The 20,174-nt window shown below is 44.2% G+C and overlaps 1 protein-coding gene across 1 annotated transcript in view; it reads right to left on the minus strand.

The window, feature by feature from the left end:
- COL9A3 (collagen type IX alpha 3 chain) overlaps positions 1 to 20,174 on the minus strand; it is a 37,299-nt gene that overhangs the window by 2,156 nt on the left and 14,969 nt on the right. The window contains exons 10-31 of the mRNA XM_083802143.1: positions 19,611 to 19,652; positions 18,152 to 18,208; positions 16,613 to 16,666; positions 16,094 to 16,147; positions 15,509 to 15,562; positions 14,704 to 14,757; positions 13,545 to 13,598; positions 12,676 to 12,729; positions 12,321 to 12,374; positions 11,602 to 11,655; positions 10,861 to 10,905; positions 10,356 to 10,409; positions 9,898 to 9,951; positions 7,208 to 7,261; positions 6,444 to 6,515; positions 4,611 to 4,646; positions 3,770 to 3,814; positions 3,136 to 3,168; positions 2,781 to 2,927; positions 2,079 to 2,133; positions 1,050 to 1,232; positions 716 to 793 (exon numbers count right to left, since the gene is read on the minus strand). Of these exons, the coding sequence (XP_083658269.1) occupies positions 716 to 793; positions 1,050 to 1,232; positions 2,079 to 2,133; positions 2,781 to 2,927; positions 3,136 to 3,168; positions 3,770 to 3,814; positions 4,611 to 4,646; positions 6,444 to 6,515; positions 7,208 to 7,261; positions 9,898 to 9,951; positions 10,356 to 10,409; positions 10,861 to 10,905; positions 11,602 to 11,655; positions 12,321 to 12,374; positions 12,676 to 12,729; positions 13,545 to 13,598; positions 14,704 to 14,757; positions 15,509 to 15,562; positions 16,094 to 16,147; positions 16,613 to 16,666; positions 18,152 to 18,208; positions 19,611 to 19,652 (1,387 nt within the window). The remainder of the gene's footprint in view (positions 1 to 715; positions 794 to 1,049; positions 1,233 to 2,078; positions 2,134 to 2,780; positions 2,928 to 3,135; positions 3,169 to 3,769; positions 3,815 to 4,610; positions 4,647 to 6,443; positions 6,516 to 7,207; positions 7,262 to 9,897; positions 9,952 to 10,355; positions 10,410 to 10,860; positions 10,906 to 11,601; positions 11,656 to 12,320; positions 12,375 to 12,675; positions 12,730 to 13,544; positions 13,599 to 14,703; positions 14,758 to 15,508; positions 15,563 to 16,093; positions 16,148 to 16,612; positions 16,667 to 18,151; positions 18,209 to 19,610; positions 19,653 to 20,174) is intronic.

Consider the following 20,174-nt stretch of genomic DNA (forward strand, 5'->3'; position numbering starts at 1 on the left):
CATCTGTAGACTAAGAAGTTATATTTATTTCTGGTAAAATGAAGTAACATCCCTGATTTCTCTGCAGAACTTGTCTTGTTTAAGCCACAGACAATGAACTCAATTTTGCAGGACTATAGCTGCTAGTCCCCGATGCAGTTTTCACTGCAGGCATTCTGTATCAGAGCACGGCAAAGACAAATATCCCTCTAGACACAGAGTGCAGGAAACAGGCAGTGGGAGTGATTCTTTTGTCATAATCTGAAGCCAGAACTTCGCTGATGTTACACACCTTTAAACATGATGATAAGTAGTATATCAGTTAAGTGATTATTATGTATGAAGTACCACTGAAAAAATAACCTGCTGACACTGGCAACCATTTGAGAATAGTTCTGAAAGGTCCTGACCTTCAAATCTATAAAAGCTCCTGACCTTTCACAGCCATTAGTGGAAGGAAACAAGAACAAATGAGGAGTCTGGTTGTCCCAGCTGCCTTTTCTCTAAAACATTCTCTGAAACATTTAGGACTAGATGGGAATGGCACAAAGAGGGGATGTACTAGTTAAATTCCACTGTTCAAATTGTGTGCACCTGCTGTACACAGAGGAAAACAACCCTACTATAACAATTACATGGACAAAGGGACTACAACATAGTGCCAAAAACATGCAGAACTGTTCTTCTTTTGCCTTTGCTTTAGTTATGGTTCGTTAAATTATTTGCACAGACTTACCTTGAAGTCCTTGATCGCCGTCGGGTCCATCGATGCCTTGTCCAACGGGTCCTTTATCTCCCTTTTCGCCAGTGTCACCTTTAATCACAAACACACAATTTAAGAGTTGTATACAGCAGCCAGATCTGAGGACAGGGAGGGAAAAGCTGAAGAGGAACTAAAAATCCTCAGGATATCGCAAAGATTTCTGCTCTCATTGCATCCTAAAAGATGCGAGCAAAACTGCCCTCCAGAACTCAGGCTGCCTAAGGCCTGATCCATTCCTCCTCCACTGCTGCAATCAGTACTAGTTTGACATTTTGTTTCAGCGCGCATGAAAGAGAAACTCGCTTACCTCTGGGACCAGGATCCCCGAGCTCTCCTGTTGGCCCTCTGTAGCCAGGAGGCCCACGAGCACCGGGATGCCCAACGCTTCCCGTAGCCCCAGGAGGCCCCGGAGGCCCAGCCGGGCCAGGCCGACCCGTCATTCCCGGAGACAAGGGCTTCCTCAGGTTAGCAGCTAACTGGGCAATTTGATCTGAAAAAAAAAGAAAAAAAAAGCACCTAAATTAAAAACTGCATGTCCAACATTTTCGCTCTTTGCTCAGCTAATTATCATTTACCCCCAAATGTGCTTAATTGAGGGAGCAGTTGAAAACTGGGTAGCTGGCAACAAAGCGGAGCTGCACGCTTGTGCAGATCTTGCCCCCTGCCACTCCTCCACGCTTGGAGCTTCTGGCAGGAAGCAACTAAGCACTGCAGAATCTGTCCTGTCAGCTCATCTGTAACATTTTAATATCCACTGAGGAAGATCTGGGTCAGAAATCTCTAGGTGTTTTAAGCCATTAATATTTCCTGGTTCCTAAACCACTTCAAAAGATAATGAGGATTCTGGAAAACAATACTTAAAACAAATTTTCTGAAACAAGCAATGCTGAACATAATCTCTAAAAGAAAAACATAAAGTTCAAAGAAAGCAAGCCTCTTCGTGGGAGCTGGCACCTGCCTGGTGCCTGCCCCAGGGAGGCACGGTGTGCCGGGGAGAGGCGAGCTGGGAGGAGGAGGTGGGAGCTGAAGTGCAGAACGACGCAGGTTGGGGACACACCTGCCCGCGTGGACGCAGGACAGACCTGTCAAAGATTCCTTCAGCGTGCTTTGCGTGTTACCCTGATGAATCGTTTAAAAATACTAACTTCAGAATACTGAGAGACAACCCAGACAACATGGTGACCTCCTGAATAATTTCTCTACATTAAACGTCAGCATATTTTTCCTAATTAAAGTAGAAAAAATAACAGATCTCTGCAGCTGTCTTATGTTTGGGATCTCCTCATCTTCAGCTAAATATGGTAATTGAAGTGAGTTTTGTCCCAGTAATACTCACCATTTATCATCTCCCCACAGAGTTCTCTTATATGTTGTTCACTGGCCTCTTTGCCCTGCAATTAACAGAAGAATGCTGCCTTATAAAAAGCACATTGTTGATAATTATCACTGACAGAAGCTTCAGGACATGAAACTCATTTCCAGCAGCTCAATAAGAAGCATAGGATCCTGCATGAAGATGAGTTTTTGTTCCTCCTCTTCAAAAGACGATGGCTTCAATTTAGGAGCTTTGTCACAACATTAATGGCAGAAATTAATTTTAATGTTTAAGGCCAGATATTTAATCTGAGGCTTATCTGGCCTTTCCTGAGTAATTAAACATGCTCTGGACCAAGACAGAGGCCTAACATTTGAAGTACTGATTAGGAATTTTATATTTAAACTTCTAATTCACTTTTGCAGTGACCACAGTGACTTACAGCCCCTTTCAATGGATGCAGATAATCTGTTCGTATTTCACTGAGTGAGATTAATTCTCAAGGTAAACACTTGGGGGGATTTCAATTCTGAGGCTTGCAAAAGGTTAATCTTTTTCTACTGGTGGCCTCTTGGTAGAAGACTACTAGCTTGCCTGCGCATTTACTTACTTTTGTCTATTCAAATGCAGGGTGCAACTTTAGTTTTTCAATATGCATCCACAATATGCATTTATTCACTGCAGAGACTTCTTAACCGTGCCCCAGAAGCAGACAATACTCACAGGAGGCCCAGGTTTTCCTGTGATGCCAGGAACGCCTTGCTCCCCTTGATGGCCCATGGGCCCTGGGTGTCCTGGAATCCCTGGAACTCCAGCTGTCCCGTTAGGTCCCTGGACACCTTTGGGACCAAGTTCTCCTCTTTTTCCTGGCTGTAATAAAGAAGAAGAAAATTAAACAACACAAGACATGGCCCATTATTTTCTCACGGGATTTAATTAAGTCTTTCTTTAAGTCTAAGTGATCAGGCTGACCGTGTGTGTTTAAAAACAGTTTGTGGAGTTACATCATTGAAAGATACAATAACCATGTTTATCAACAAATGTTATGGGGCACAAGTCTGCAACGTCTGATACATACCTCTCCTTTTTGGCCAGGGGGACCAAAGGGACCCTGTTAGAAAGAAAAGGGAAATATGAAAGAAGAATCTTTCAGAAAACATGCATCCAAAGTCAAATCTCCCACTCTGCAAGATGCAGGAAGCAGCGATGATGGCATGCACGTGGCACGCAATGAGCTGTTCTAGCAAAGGGGCCAGGAGGCCTGATCCAGCCCTGACACGACTGGGCCCAGCACCCTGACACTAACAGACTGCCCCGGGTGCCAGCGCTGAACGCAGCCTGGCCACTTCTTGAGATGGACAAAACCTCCCAGGGACAGAGCAGTGCCCGCTGTGCCCTGCTGCTCTGAGGAGCAAAATGACGAACAAGTGCCGATGTGCCACAGCTCTGCAAAGGCCACACCGGCTGCCTACCCACCCAGTTCCTCCTGACGGGACCAGGGGAGCTGACGCGTGCCCAGAATATTGTGGCTGGAAGAATCATAGAATATCCCAAGTTGGAAGGGACCCACAGGCTTGAGTTGCTTTCTACTTTTTACAACCAGTGGTCTAATGACGGTGGTTGGAGCTCTTGGATGGTTAATTCTAACTGATCTTATTAATTCTTGATCCATGGTTCTCTATTATTTGAGAATTCGACGTAAGGACACCTACCAGTTCTCCTTTGTCACCCGGGAGGCCATCTGCTCCAGCAATGCCCTGAAAGGGAGATAAAAGAATTAACATGGTGACAGCAGCGCGTGCAAGTCAGGCATCACTGGAGGCAACACAAAGCACTGCACTCTGCTTATTACATGGCAATTAGAGCAGATGATGAACATTGTTATGGCGACTATACGGCTTTAGAGAGGAAGTTATTTCAAGACAAACAGAGGTTAGGTTGGTCTTTGCCTTAGCAACACAACAGACCTCACAGACACTGAAGCTGGCAAACAAAACACGCAACATTGGCAACATTGTTGGCAAAGCACTTGTTTTCTGCAAAAACAAAGTCAGGCGTTGACATAAGCTATACATTTGGTGAAAACTGTCTCAAAAGCTCATCACTGAGATGGATCCAGCACAAAGCACTAAGCAGCACAAAGTAAAAGATTAAATTAGTCTATTAGCCTGCCAAGCTCCGAGGCTAGGAGAAATCCTCTTCATTAGTCACAGGAACAGCCCTGGCGAAAAGCTGCGCTTCCAAACTTAACTCGGGAGGAACAGTGATGCGAGGAGTTTATATACGGCGTGCCTTGTGGTTACAAAATAAACAGCAAGAGTCCAGCATTTTTATCACTGCATTTTCTTATGTCTCCATCAGAACAGACTACATCTCTCTTGCCAGCACAAAAAAATGGAACAAAAAGTGTTTTATTGGTGTCTGCTCCTGAATACTTTCATCTGAGGGAAGGAAAAGCAGGCTGTGCCCTCAAAGGCTGCACCTCAGGTATGGTTTGAATGTCTCTGTTGACAGCAGAATGAAATTCATCACAGAAAGATCAGCTACACTTACCTGGTTACCTTTGGGACCAGTAACACCGGTAGGGCCCTGAGAATAAATAAGACGACAAATGAGCTCCAAGTAGTTTTTCCTCACCCTTCACACATTCACTCACACAGCAAGGGGCTGGGAAGGAGCCTCCTAAGTGCGAAGTAGGAGGGATCAAATCTCATTCATACTTAGAAATAAGAGACCGTGAACATCCCTGCTAGTCTTGTAGCGCACTCTGCAGTCACCAGTGTGTGCTGTAGGGCAGGTCCTCGGGCCGCATCCCAGCCCAGGCAGGATCCCACTCAGACCTGGAGCTCTTCTGCTCCCCAAGTCCTCGTCCTACCAGGCCTTTCCTGAAGTGGTTTGGCAACGCACTGCTCCCCCCTGCCTGGCACAGGTTATCCACACTGACCTTTTTCATACCATCCTCCTCCGTTTCCTAAATGAAGCTAAAATTAATTCCATGCTTTAAACCCTAGTCTTCTACACCTGTTTCAAAAGAGTAATCTTTCTTGTCCATCCCAGGGGCAGGAATTCTGTTTTTCTTCTTCCCTTCTGTTTTTCATCATTGTCATCTTGCTATCATGACTGAAATAGCAATTCTACAAATCTGCACATTAAAAAGTGAGGTCCCAAATGATGCTGGTGGGTGACTGATCTCTGCCTTCCACACTGGATGATGTGAGAAGGAAACTGAATTTACTCATGGTATAAAATGAATGAGAACACTCATTTTATATTGAGAACATTCATATTGTATTTTCTGGGGTTATCCTAACTTGCTACAGCATGTTTTCCTGGGGAAAACTGTTAATGAACTGGGAGCTTAAGAAACAATCGAGAATTACATCTTAGAGTAACTACATTTAACTTCAAAGCCAGAAATAAAACCTAGATTTTTTTGCTCCTGGTTCCTTTTTTTTTTTAGGCATAAAATTTTCCCTCCCGCTGCTCGGAGCAGCTCTCTGGATAAGAGGCAGCTCTGTGCAGGGGCCTCTGACCCTCTGAACACATTTTTCACCGCAGCCAAGCTATGAATTTGGGCAGGACCCCACGGCTCCACAATGACCCTCCTGTTTTATACTTCTAGGCTCACAGTCTCTCCAGCTAAGGGGCTCTTTTAAACCTGCCTGGAGCCTGCACAGAAGGGTCTTTGTGAAATCCCTGTGGTGCCGCAGCGATCGTTTACACAGAAACTTCACCTTAAAGCTGGAGTCAAGGCTGCTGATGAACACACAGCTACTGTTCTCCTGCAAGCCCCGACCAAATGCCATTCACTTTGCTCTGCTGGCTTCTTTTAAATGAGAACGAATTCATTTAAATAAAAAGTTGGATTTATTCTGAAGTGTGGGGCCCAGGTGTGTTGCTGTTTAGAAAGAAATCTCTGAGCAAATTGTAATTTAAAAAAATCCAGAAACCCTAATCAAGCATCTGAAAAACAAAAACGTGTGAATCAGCTCTCCTGTGTCCATGGGGAGATAGTCTTTGGTGAAATAAGCACACAGAGCAGAAAAAACTATTGTCTTTTCTGGCTAGGATAGGATCCCAGAGTCTCTTTTAAGCAATCCATCTTGTCTAAAAATAGTGGGAGTTCCTGAACTGAACTGGAAACAAGGACAGGAATATGAGGTGAAACAAAAGAGGGGATGCATGAATTCTGCTCCCTGCTGTCTTGCTCTGCCTTGGGCATTCAGCAGTTAAAGGGTGGGCTGGGATGCCCAACGGAGCAGCCTTCTACCAAGTCTACTTGTGCTTGATGTCACGACATCAGCTACACGGTGTTTGGGGCCCTGTTATGCTCTGATCTCACATCTCCCACACAGGAATTAGGTACAGATATTATCTTCTCCTTACCCTGTCACCAAACTCTCCACGAATTCCAGTTGGACCGGGAAGGCCAGGTTCCCCGCTGGCACCTTTAGGACCCTGTTAGGAAAACAATAAGAGAGAGTTACAGCTTAAAGTGACAGGAAACCCTGCACGTCTTGACATCCCCAAGTTCAGCAGTCTCCATAAAGGGTCTGAACGGGTTGCTTGTCTTAGTTCTCCCCTCTCCTTGATTCCCCAGGACCTAGGGACCGCTTGCATGGTTGGTACAACTTTGCCTTCTGCCCCACCGTGCGTCGCAACTGGTCGACCACACTGACAAGGTGCTCCAGCCCTCTGCTGGTAACGTCACACCTGTAACCCCTGATCGAGCGATGCTCCCAGACGCAAGCACCATGCATCATTTCTCAGGGAGAGTGGTTGTGAACACTGCCTTGGAGAGGAGAGGAGGACATAGAGCCCCCAGAGCAGCAGAGGGGAAAAGGAGTTCACTGAAGAAATACAGGCTGAGGTGCCCAGGTGGAGAAGAAAGGAAGGTGTCCTCACATAGATCAAGCTCAAACCCTTCACATATAAAAATACTAAATATCACTGGTTCCAGCAGGCAGCTTATCTGGTCGTGTTCTTTCTACTGCACATGTGTTACGAAGGTGGTAACCTGGTCCTGGCAAGGTGGGACATTTCTTCCCATCACCTGTTGCCACCAACCAATTGTCTTGCCAGAGGTCTGCAGAAAGCAGCAGCCTACGGGAACGTGATGCACGTGAAATTGCCCTTGTCAGCATACCAACCTGGAAACCTCTGACACCAGGGGCTCCCATCGGGCCTTGGAGACCAAGCGGGCCCTGAAAAGAGAAGGATAAGCTTTGGTAAGGAGATCATTCAGGGCCAGGTATGTCAATTGTGCAGTTAAATTGGCTCACTTCTAAGAGACAGAAAGCACGCTGCGTTGTACTGCAGGACACTTCCCAGTGGCGTTGCTGATGAACAGCCATTACTGTGGTGTTGGTGTTAACTGAACTTTGTTGTTACTAGATAAAAATAATACTGTCACTAAAAGAATGTAAAAATAATATTGTTACTAAATAAAAATGCTTATCTCTGTATATGCTAATGGTTAAGAACATATCATACTCCTGAAGAGTACAGAGCAGTGTCAGCAAAAGATGTAGGCGTGACAGAGCACAGACAATACACATTAAGGGGGATCTGCTATCCCAGTGCTGTGCTTTTAGTCGATCCGGTTCTGTAAGAAACTGCTGTGAAATGGGCTGCACGCACTTGGACATGAAAAATGACAATTGCATCCACTTGCTTGGACCCTTTCACAGCCGTCTCTGCCGGCTGCAGTGTTAAGGGACACAAATAAATTCCAAACCGGCTGCTGCAGACAGAGGATCAGGCAGCACAGCCTGTCTACTGTAACCAAGAAACCAAATATCTACTGGATTGCAATGAAGGTGTGCCCTCTGCAAAATGGTATCAGTATTTTTTCCATAAGTATTTTTTCCCTGATTGTTAGCCCTACAAATTCACACTGGTATCTGAACACCCACTGTTTCACATAATTTTTTTCTGGTCATCACCAAGAGGAAGAGGAAATCCTCTTGTGATGTGTGACTCGATGTACAATCTAAACCAGCTGCCCTTATCCCTGCCTGGGTCTTGAGACCACTGTGGCTGTAGCTGTGTACAAAAAGCAGGGTCTGTCCAGAAGGAGCCCATCTGCTGGAACAGTACAGCATCATCTTCAACGAGCCAGACGACTGCTCAGGTATTTCTGTGGCTACTTCTGTTTTCTGCTTGTAGTTTAAAGACAAACTTTAAGAATTATCGAGACAGAGCTCTAAGATGGTTACATTAAATTACGTCAAAAATGACTTTACTATACTCCTGCTTTAAAGTTGTGGTACCTGATAAAACCTGACAGTCTTTGAATGGGAAGAAGCCCTTGATTTGCTGTGACAGATTCAAATTGTTCTGAGCCAGATAGTCTTAACACTGGATAAATCCTGCGTCTCTCTTAGAACAGCCTAGGCTTAACGACATTTCATATAAATTAGAACTCTACCGACACAAATCAGAAATTAGAAACAAGCATGGTTCACATGCTATTGCATCCATGTCAGAAGGCTGCACCAACGTAATCACCTCAATTGCATTTGTTCTGTAAATATAACAACGTGATACCTTGTGTGGGGCTGGCAATTTTGGTGAAAAATTGCCAACATAAAAGCAAACATTATTAATTGAGTTTATTTCTAAGGCTGATTTTTTCCCTCTCCCTGGCCATCTAAAGAGCAACTACTCACAAACCATAAATCATTATACTGTTCAATTTCTTCCAAGTGGCACAAACCAGAAATCACGTTAGACTTGCTGTAGGCTTCTGGATTTCAAAATGAGATTAATGGATGAAAATAAAATAATAAAAAAAAAAGCCCAACAAAACCACTGGAAGGTCAGGTCCAACCACAATGGCACCACCAGCTGGGGAATGAGAAAATAAATGGTACCCTCGAATTTTTAGGATTATGAAGAGAATCAAGTTTTTATCATCCTTATATCACTTTTTTATTATCCCTGCTGTTCAGCTGGGACACAACAGGCAGCCATGCAGTTATTTTCAGATTTACATTGCAACTCCTGTGGCTTTTTATTTCTTTAGCTCCGGGTTGATGCAAGGAACGCAATGAACATGGGAACAAAATGCTCCACTGAGGACCACACTGGTTTCTAGCCCAGAAGTTTCACAAAGCTGTCAGTTCAGAGAGTAAACGCGAAAACTGCTAGAGCTGTACACGGGTTTGTTTCCTAGTGGCTCACACCTACAGGCTCTCAGCAAGACAAAGATGCTGCAGTATTGGGGGTGGGTGATGAAATGTGTGAGCAGATTCCCCACCTGAAAATTGTTTTGGCTTTGCACCGTATGTTTGAGAGCTTTGGGGTGTTTTCAAGCAGTTGTGAAAAGCATTGCAGCTACGTGCCTTTCTGGCAAAAAATTCCATCAGGTCTACCAACTTTTTAACACGTTTTAAGCTCCTGTCATTCAGGGTGGCAATTTGCAGGCTTTCCAGTGCTTGCACGGGTTTTGGTTTTGCAGTACACCTCTACTGTTCCAAGGAAAGCGATACAGGAATGGGACAGATTTCATATGCTGGTGGCTATGTACATTGAAATAGGTTAACAGTTTTGCTTCATTAGCAACTGGCATTCAGCTCAGGCTGAAATTCATTATCACTGTTTAATCAGGGATCTGCTTACTGTTCAGTCTCTCCTCACTAACTTCTTGGGCAGCTTCAGCTTTCTTTGTCAAAGGAAATTGAAGGAATTGCTTTGCATTTGCACAGGGCTGTCAGCAAGAGCAGAATCTGACCCATTTATAATAATTCCTCTGCTGCTGAAAGTCCCCATGGACAATACAATTAGAGAATGTGGCTCCTTTAGTATCTGTTTGGTTTACAAGCAGCATTGTACTTACAGTTGCTCCTCTGGGTCCCGGCAGACCTCTCTCACCAGGAATACCGACATCGCCCTGGCAACCAACACCAAAGTCAGACGTGTCATTTGGGAGCAGCAAATCCACCCTCCCCATCCCATTGCCAAGCCTCAACGTGAAATCTTGGATCCCAGGTTATTTCAATCCAGTAGGTCACACCACCTGCCTCGGTGGGCTCTGACCTCAGTGTACTATGTGTGCACGGAGGTGTCCAGCTGGCTGGCTTGCACCGTGCGTGTTGGGTAGCTCCTTGCAAGCATAAAGCTGCCTGGGAGTGCTCATCACCATGGGTTTGCATGTGTTACAGGCAGCACAGCACCTATCTTATTACTAAAAGCTGTCTTTCTGCAGGGAAGCAGCATGTCAGCTCCAGCTTCACAGTTTGCTTTAAAACACACTCAGCCGAGCTCATGATAAATGTAAGTGATGGGGATACGTACAGGGATGCCTGGCTCTCCAGAGGGACCTGCCTCTCCCATCTCTCCAGGACTGCCCTGCAGAGGAGAAAGCAAACACTCCATTAGGGAATAGCTTCAGAGATTCATTTCTGTTCTACCTAAAGCAACAAGCTGGAAAACAGAGGAGGGAGTTAAAACGTGAGTCAGGAAACAAGAACAGCTTTAAGCTTTTACAGTTTCAGGACAAAGACGAGAAAAACTAAACAATGGACGTTTAAAGAACAGGTGACCAGTACATCCTGCCCTGGGGCCAGTGACCAGGGAGGGCTGTCAGCTCCGGGACAGCGCAACCATACCCCTTCTTAGGCTGATGTGGGCCAGTGAGACAGGGATGCTCTTTGGGAGACACGTTTAGGGCGCCCCATTTAATTCATTGCTGTGTCACCTTTATGCAAGGTTCCTGGTATTCCTGTGAGCACTGATCCCCCTTGTTGTGACAGGCTAATGGCTTCCCCACCAGAACCCATCATTAGAGACATTCACTTACTGGTTCACCCTTTGAGCCTTTAATACCTGCTCTTCCAGGCAGTCCCTGAAACAAAAAAATGAAAGAAAAAATTTAAAAAGCAGTGTCAGAAGAAGTAAAGTTATTAAATTTGTTATTCTGGTCTGATTTGACACACAAGAAGCAATGTTTGCTTGAAGCAATGGAGGATTTACATTTCTGCAGCTTTCACCATGAAAATGATGCCTTCAATTTTCCTCTTGTTCACTGTCCTAGCTGCTCTACATACACAGCTCCTTGACAATTAGAGCAAAGAGGAGGAATATACAAATAAAACAACAGCAACAACATTCTCCACAGTGGAAACCTCCCTCTAGGGGTGTTCAAAATATTCTGCAAGACAGAAAGAAAGGAATACTTTACCTCCGTTTAAATAGTTGAAAGATAAGAGACATTAAATATTTTGCCAATAAACACTAGTAAGTTAGGGACAGAGCTCAGCATACTTTCGAATCATGGTCGGTTGTGCCTCGGGTTTTTTCTCCCTGCTTAAGGGATGCACATCACTGGGATGTGAAAGAGAAAATCCCTTTCAGACTTAGATTTTAAGTTGGCCCAGAGTGGCCAGAAGTCATGGTATTACTGTATTACTATTTGGTGCTACTCCAGATGTTTTCCATCCTGTCTTGTACACTGCTCCTCATCTGTATGGTGGGGAAAAAGCATTTCCTCTTGGTTTAAGTGGGGCCTTTGAAAAGATGACCATCAAGGTGCCATACTCACAGGAAGTCCGTTTGGTCCCTTCTCTCCAGGAGCACCCATGCGAGCTGCATCACCCTGTGGATATCAAGAGGTTAGGAGGGACCCTCTGCTACTGAGAATGGTCTGACACGGGCAGGGGACACATTCCCATACAGACATCTGTAATCTTCTCCCTCCCTGTACATGCAGGATCAAGAGCCTGTTGTGTCTACAAGAGGAGGGCACCCACTGGACACAAAGGCTGTTGGGTGCTCAGAGCTCCCAGGTGTTTCCCAAGTCCCCTCGCAGCTCCCAGCCTCAATAATTCAAGAACTTTCATTCCTTGGCAGCACATGGTGTATGTTCCTGTGGGATCACCGTTCAAAAACCAGGCAACTAGTACCTGACAGCACTTTGTCTACAGGCAATTAAAATAAACAGATGCCTCTGTCGACAGCTCTGAAAGGCATCTCTGAAGGCCCAAAGTCAGCCAATAGGAACCACAAAGTATAGGGACAAAACTGAGTTTAGATCATATGTTCGTGGCCCATATGTGCATCTTCTTTCTTTAGGGAATTTCCTTGGGATTAATTAATATAAGCAACTTCAGTCTTCTTCACTAGTTACACTGTTGGAAAACTCTCTAGAAGCAAAAGCTTTCCAGCAGCGCTCTTTCTTGACAAGCATCAGCAGCTTTGCAACTCACATGGGACAGTAACAGAAACCTTTCCTGCACAGTGTGTAAGTAGGATTTTACAAACCTTCTCACCATCGAGTCCAGGAGCTCCATCTCGTCCATCCTTGCCAGGTATGCCCTGCAACCATACACAACGCAGGTTAAGGTTACAAGGCAAACACTGGTTTGCAAATCACATTCACAAAAAAAGAAGCTTTTGGCACTGGGTCCATCTCCAATTGTACTGGGAAATGGGGAAATTTTTCATTAAGAGCAGTGCACCTACAGCTTGTTCCTATCAGGATTATTCAGAAGGTTACACAGACCCACAGAGCAAAACCTCCACAACAAAGGCTATGATCCAAGATTTCTCCTATCATGTTTTATCTTGTCATCTGCAGGCGAGACAGAGAGACTTTCATCTTGCTTAATCGACTTACGGGTTCTCCTATGAGTCCACGTGCCCCTGGGTTTCCTTTTGGTCCAGGTCTACCCTAGAAATCATCAATAAAGCCTGTGTTATCCAGGACACAACCCTTAAGAACAATCAGTAGACAAAGATAATACTCAAACTCTGCAGGGACATTTCATTCACTTTGCACAGGCTCCTGTCCTGTTCATATAGGTATGGCGATTCCCTCAGCACACACCAGAGAACTGACCCAGTGCTAGCTGCAGCATCTGGGAAAATTCTTGATTGTTTCTAGTGATGGAGATGTAAGATCTGATCTCTGTGCTCAAGGCTGTAAGAAGCGCTTAGGTATCTTACTGCTTAGGCATCTTCAGTAAGACTTAAATATCTCATTTCTGCAAGGAATACTTTCGTCTCTTTTACCCAAGCTGTGTTTGAGAGGAAATATCTAAGATTAAACATCAGCCAACTAAAAGAATAAATTAAAGCATCTTCTTTTTTGAAGAAAAATAACAATTAATTTTACAACTATAATACATGTAGGAATATTATTACCACTATTTAGTTTTTCCTATTCAAAATGCCCAAGGTACTTTAGAAGGATACATAAGAACTATTAGTCCGTGTTTACAGACAGGATTAGATAAAACATCAGAAAACAAAACACTGAAGCAAAACAATCTTCTAACTACAACTCCAGTTAGCCCCTGCCAACGTCATCTCCCTGCACCAGTCTCTCAGCCAATAACAAGTTTTCAAATTCTACCGTGCTTTAAGGACGGACACTGCAAAATGCTAGAAATAAAACAAGGAGGACAAGTCATAAGGAAGTGCCAGGCAGACTGCTTCGAATGGCACATCCAACACTTCAGCGGATGGATGTTTTACTGCACTTACAGTGTCACCTTTGGGTCCTCTGAATCCTTGAGGTCCTTTGTTTCCTTGGTCTCCCTAGGACAAAAGGGGAAAAGCCATCAAGCATCTTCATCACAGCGACAAAGACAAATGTTTCAAGAGTGTACATGATGAAGTTTTTTGTGCTGTTTGCTGGCATAAGCTGAAGAGTGATTGAACACATTCCCCTAGGAGCTCGGCTACACTTTCTCAGTTACATTCTGTAATTCCTGACACTCGGATGAATTGCAGCAAAGGCTTTGCAAGCAATCCCTCAGGGCAGAGACCATCTTCCCCTTCATTTACTGAAGCATTTTCTTTTACCAGAAATAGGGCAGGAGAAAAACTTTCTTATTTGCTGCCTAGATCCTTCTTCTTGTAATTAAATGTTCAATGGACAGTAAGCACCTCATTTTCTTTTAGTTCAAATGAATTTCCTCCATAATTGCCAGGACTAGGGAATGGTCCCCAGGGGGTGGTACTGCCTTTGGGTCAATACAGATTGCAGTGTTGGCTGCTGTAAATAGGTGAAGGTGACTGGTGTGAAGTGGATGTCACATTATCCACGCTGGAGAGAAACCAAGCGGCAGGCCAGTGGAAAATGCTCTTGGGCCATATATCTGCAGCTGCAGCTCTGGTTTTGTATTTGGGCACTCTAAGGAGGGTGCAGGGGTCTATCCACAGGTAAGTCTGCAGGTTCTGTGTTCTCCTATGCTTCCTCCCAGAGCTTTGCAAAAGGATGAGGACTGCATCTTTAATACACAACTGACTAATTCTGGCTGTAGCAAAAGTTCTTGCGAGCTGTGGGTACCTGGGCATGGACCAGGACCAAAGGGGGTAAATTCAGGATAATGCTTACTGATTCTTCCTCACTACTCTTCTTCAGCTGTTGATGCTCAAGGAAGAACAGTGAAGAACAGAGAGCAATGGAAATGTGGTGAACTTATTCTGGCAGAATTGGCATGGGGACAAGTGGAAAGACATCATGAAATCCGGGTCAGGTGAAATACTACTGCTTTAACTGGGGGGAAAAATGTGACAGCAATCATCTGATGGAATCGGTATATATCCCTCCTGTTCATTGGCAGCAAAGGGTTTAGTGCAGAAAGGATCAACTTTAGGCTTTGGTTGTGGAAGGTGGGGCCACAAAGCAGATACATACAGCTTTCCCTGGAGGTCCTGGGATTCCAGGTGGCCCTCTGAAACCAATGTCACCCTGCAAAGAATAATACATCACTGTAACGCTGATGTTGGCAGAGGGTAAAGTAACAGTATCCCTACATTATACTACAGTCTAAGAAAACACACAAAACCCTGCAAAGATGGCCCATATTTCTTGTAATACAGTCTTGCAAAAAGATCCCCCTCTGAACAAGCAGGTTTTTACTCTGGATCTCCCCACCATTATGTCTGCAATACACTGATATCATTCATGGCCTTGATATCTTGCTAACACACTTGTTCCTAAATAAATGCATGACTTTATCAAACGCAAAACCATTCAGTCTCTAGGCCAATGGTCAAGGGAACCTGGCAAAAGCCCAGAACCATGATGAGACAGAGATTGACTCTGTTCTCATTGATGAGGCTTTCCATGTCCTGAAAATCTTTGCACGTCAGTTCTTTGGCTTCTGGTTGTAAAGAGAGAAAACAAAAAGTGAAACATTCATGATATATTTCTCATTTTTTGCAAGATTCTTTAGCATTGTCAGTTCTGCAAGGACAGAACATCGTCCTTGTCTGAATGTTTAAATCAATGCTGTGCCTGATCCTGTTAATTTTGCAGGTATGTAGACTCATTCTGCCTTTGGAAAGTTGTTCTGTTTAGTGGATGTGCAGGAAAGAGACTGAACTTTGCATCTCTACAAGTTCCCCAACAATCTTCATTAAGGACAAATAGACTCCTGCCATCTGGACAGGACAAATTGGTGGTGGAGGGAGAGAAATCAGAAGAAAGTTTTTCTTACCCTGTCGCCAGCTGGACCCATTGGACCAGGGAGGCCTCTTAGTCCTCTTGGGCCCTAATTAAGAAAACAAATCTGTTAAAACCTAATCACTGTTAAAACACAACATGGTGGAACAGAATGATACAGCAACTCATCAACCCACAAACCTTAAGACACACTGAGGTATAGCAGAAAGCTCAGCTTTCTGATGCACAGACAAGACCTTTCCCTCTTCACTGATGATCTTGGAGCAAGTGACACTGTGGAGATACTCCATGTGGACGTGCTTTCAGCGTGCATGCTCTCTCCAGCCCACTTGCCAGACTGTCAAGCCATCCCAGAGCTCGGCCTCAGACCCAACCAAAAGTGTCCAGGACTCTACCAGAGTACCAAGACAGCGGCTATTGTTCAGATGTTTTATCCAAGGTGAGGTGCTAAAAGCAAGACCTGAATTAAAGCTCAGTGAATCTACTACGATTTTACTTTTTCACCAGCATCTGTTTTTATGGAGAGGCAAGAGCTGTTTGTGCAATGCAAAATGATCATAGGCAGTGTTCAATTTCACAGCAAAAACATCACGGGAACCACCCTGAAAGTAGGTGTTACCTGCAGGCCAACACTGCCAGGAATGCCTGGAGGACCTGGCGGGCCAGGGTTGCCCTGCGAGAGAAAAATTAATTAGACAAGAAGAGAAAGAGCACCAGCCTGCCAACACGAAGCCAGGTACCTTCCCATCTTATTTCTTGAGCTCCCTCCCACCCAGATTTCTGCTTCATTTTTTTTCTTCTACGTGATATGCAATTTCTTCTACTTGCAAGAACACTTGATCAGTCAGGAATTTACCTGAGTGATTAATGCAGGGCTTTTTCCTGAGCTGACACCCCTGCATATGAAACAATAGGAGTTAACTTGTTGAACTGATCTTAACATTATTATTATGGGGGATGTTCTTGAAGTATTAGCACACAGACATACATGCAAAGCAATGGAAGCAAGTACATTTTAGTCACAGCTTCCCTTTGCTGTTCAGACAATTGCCTTACATCTCCGTGTCTTCTGAAAAAAACATTTGGTATGGTGCTTTTAAAGAGAAAAGTTCCCCCCACCCCTTAGATTGAAGTTTACCTTCTCTCCTTCTTTTCCTATTTCACCAGGTTCTCCTTTGTGACCAGTGTGTCCCTAGAAATAAGAGCTTAGATTATCCACGTGCCAGTACAGTCTTCTTTCAAAATTTAGATTTTGTTAGATAACTGCAAGACCTAAACCCACGTAACAAAAAGGACTAGGAAAATAATCTATAACGTACTGTAAATGTGTGAATCAAGATCAATTCTAGCCATGCACCATTTCAGTTGGTCCTTTTAAATATCATTGTGTCAGAATTTATCTGTTTTCAGAAAATACCCAGATTTGGTTTTCAAGAGTAGATGCTCTGAGAGTAGGCTAGGTCTCTGGATGCAATCCTCAATCACAGGTCAGCCACCAGAACCCAGTTTCTATCACTTTTGAAAATGGGGCTGAGACATTTCTGAAAATCACGCTCTGCATCTTTAGCCTCTCTTTTTGTTAAAGTCATCTTTAATCTTGGCATCATTAGGCTTGCAATGAAATCCACGTCCCACTGAAATCTTTTATATAAGCCCAGATTCAATTTGCTTCTTGGCTCCCTTCCTATTATTGTTGGGAGAGACCCAGACTTAATTTCAGCCACAGTGGATGTTATTCCTCACCGTGCAGGAGGTCCTGTGCATCATTTGCATCATAATTGGAGAGTTTCACAGTTTTTTTCCATTTCATAAGTTATGAATTCTGAATAGTTATACTCTACATGTTGTGTGCTTCTAATGAATTCTATGACTCAACCAAGAGGCCAAACAGACCTTCAAAAGCTCAGTTCATGGGGAATTGAGAGTAAGTCCCAGGTGTTCCAACTACTGCTAAAACCCGATAAAAAACCCTAGTAACTACTACTTCAGCTGGAGTGTATCTACTGTACAGAATTCACAGGAATCATGGCACGGGGTAAGAGAAGGAGAGGTTTAAGTGCTGAGTGAGGTTTCCTGAGGGCTAGAATTTATGTACCGGAATCAAACAACAAACAAAAAGCTGACTGGTGCTATGCTGCGTATAAAATGACGATTAAGTTTTACTTGATCATGTAAGTTATATCTTGCTACGGTAAATTTAATTTTTAGGAATGAATGGCAGTAGTCTAAATCAGTAGTCAAAACCTGCATCTAACAAAGGCTTGCAGTCCTGCAGCGGATGGAGCCACAAAACAACTCGTCCTGTAAGCACATGCAGGTACTTCAAGGATGTAAAGCCTCTTGCTGCGGTTGAAGGGAGAGCACTCACAAACTTGTTGGGCCTCGGCACTTTGCAGGATTTATTTCGGTGGCAGAGCAGCTATTGTTATGAGTGGGGGAACAGCATGCGAAGAGGGCAGGATCAGCCTCCCCCCATCCTCCTCTTGCTTCACACTTGGCTGCTTTAGGGGTTTTCTGCTTTGACACCATAAACCCAGGCAAATGCATGGCTGGTTTGGAGAGGTGTGGAGACTACAGGAGACATGTACAGCACATAAAATAATTTTATCTCAGGGGATCATGGGGACATTTATTTTGGGAGGTAGACCCTTGTATCTGCAGATGGCATTTTTCTTACCTTGAACCCTGGCATTCCTGGAGGACCTGGAGGACCCGGTGGGCACAGAGCTGGACACTGCAAGAAACAGAAGCACTCTGGTTTATCAAATATACACAGTGCATCCACGGAAGCTGGTTTTGTTACTAAGAAGAGGGGACAAGGCCATGTCTGGAAACAAATGTTAGTGGGTTTTGGTTCTAAATCCACTAATTCATTCATAGCATAACATTCACTGGCATTTCCCTATGGTAAGGGGATCCTAAACAGGTCCTCAGGCCCCTAGTAACCCACAAAATAATGATTTATGCTTGGTCGGCTTCACTTTGAGCATGCTTGCATGGACGGTGAGAAATTCTGAAGGCTGACAGGTGTCCACAGGCCAAAAAATCTCCAGTAAAGCTGGATAGGTACCTTGCAAATCATCAGGAACATATTTAATTCTGTGCACCCGTTGACCCCTATTGATTTCCATGAGGCAACTCACCTAACTGAAACAGGGGCAAGCATTAGAGCATATCAGAAGGGAACCTATAGAAAATTAACCCAAATACCAATATACTGGTATCTGCAGATGTCTAGGGCTGTTTGGGTCCCTGGTGTGAACTCTAATTTAACTAGGAACAAATCAGAGCATGCAAGGAAATTTAATGGGGGTTCCAAAGGCCACACTCTAAAAACTGTATAAATAGGGCACAAGATTTTCTTCTGCACCTTTTCTTTCATTTGTTTATTTTTTTTTCTTCTAATAAAACTTCAGGCTACATGTCTGTAGCAAGAATTTAATTTTCTAGTATATTCCACAGGGTAACATAAATTAAAATTGCAGAAGTGGTATCCTTTTCTATTAACTTCCATGTGACTTGCCATAAGGTAGCCTAAACCGACTCTGAGTTTTTTTGGGGCACGCCAATTAGAAAACCAAAGATGCTGTCACAACAACAGCTGCGAAATCTGGAAATGTCACTTCCATCGTTCATGGACTTAACGCTCCTTTCTTTCCCTTGGAAGAAAGGAATCAAGACATTCTCATAAGGAAGGAAGTCTAAACAAAGCATATGCCCACAGGAACCCAGTGCCACCATCCATGGAAATAAACAGTGCCACACGCATGACCTTTTCTCTTGCAAAGCAGGATTGGAAACAAATGCGTGAAAAGCTGTTGTCACTTGCCAACTGCTAAACTTGTTTTGTAGATGCAGAATGTACGCAAAACCTGCACTTTAGGAAGCAAACCGGAAAGCAAAGATCAAGCAAAAAATCAGCACTACCATGTCTACCTCCTTGAAAGGACATTTCAGTCTTGCAAACGCCTACTCATGCGACACTTACGCATCCTGCGATATGGCAGTTTAGATCCTTGTCTGCAGGGCTGAATGGTGCACGTTAAGTGCTCTGACCTTCACCCAAATGTGTCAATGAAAAGCCACATCAGGGACTACAACAAAAATATTCTCATGCTACATAAAGAAAAACCTACCTGGATGTCCCCACCGCCATCAGGAAAGATGCCTGGAAGACCCTGAAATTCATAAAATGTGGTCTTTTAAATATATCTAGACAACCACAAGGAAGAAATATTATCTTTAGAAAATGCAGTTTGCAAACCTAGAGCAGCACAAGGCAGATACCCAGCCACGTGGTGTAAAATGCAGTCCCAGAACACAGAGTGTTATGAGCTGCACCAGTCCTCAAAATGGATATGTCAGACATGAACATGCACTGGAAATGCACAGCTGAGCTTGGGAAAAGATCTTTGAGCCTTATGCCAACAATTTGAGGAGAGCAGCTGTGCCTGGCCCTCCTCTGGATCTGGGGGAAAGCCCTCCTGATCTTATTTGGCCCTCCAAAGAAACTCCTGGAAAACCAAAACAGAGATTTGCTGTTTTCCAGACCCCTTGCTGGCACTACAAGAACACACGCCTACAATACAGGCTCCTGGTGGAGTCTGTGCCTGTAGCAGGGGCTCCCAGACAGGGATGTGTCAGGCACACAAGTTACCTCCAAGGGACATGCAAGCAACAAGTATGTCCCTGCTTGCCCT

Source organism: Anser anser, assembly GCF_964211835.1.
Source record: "Anser anser genome assembly, chromosome: 16".
Taxonomy (NCBI): Eukaryota; Metazoa; Chordata; class Aves; order Anseriformes; family Anatidae; genus Anser; species Anser anser.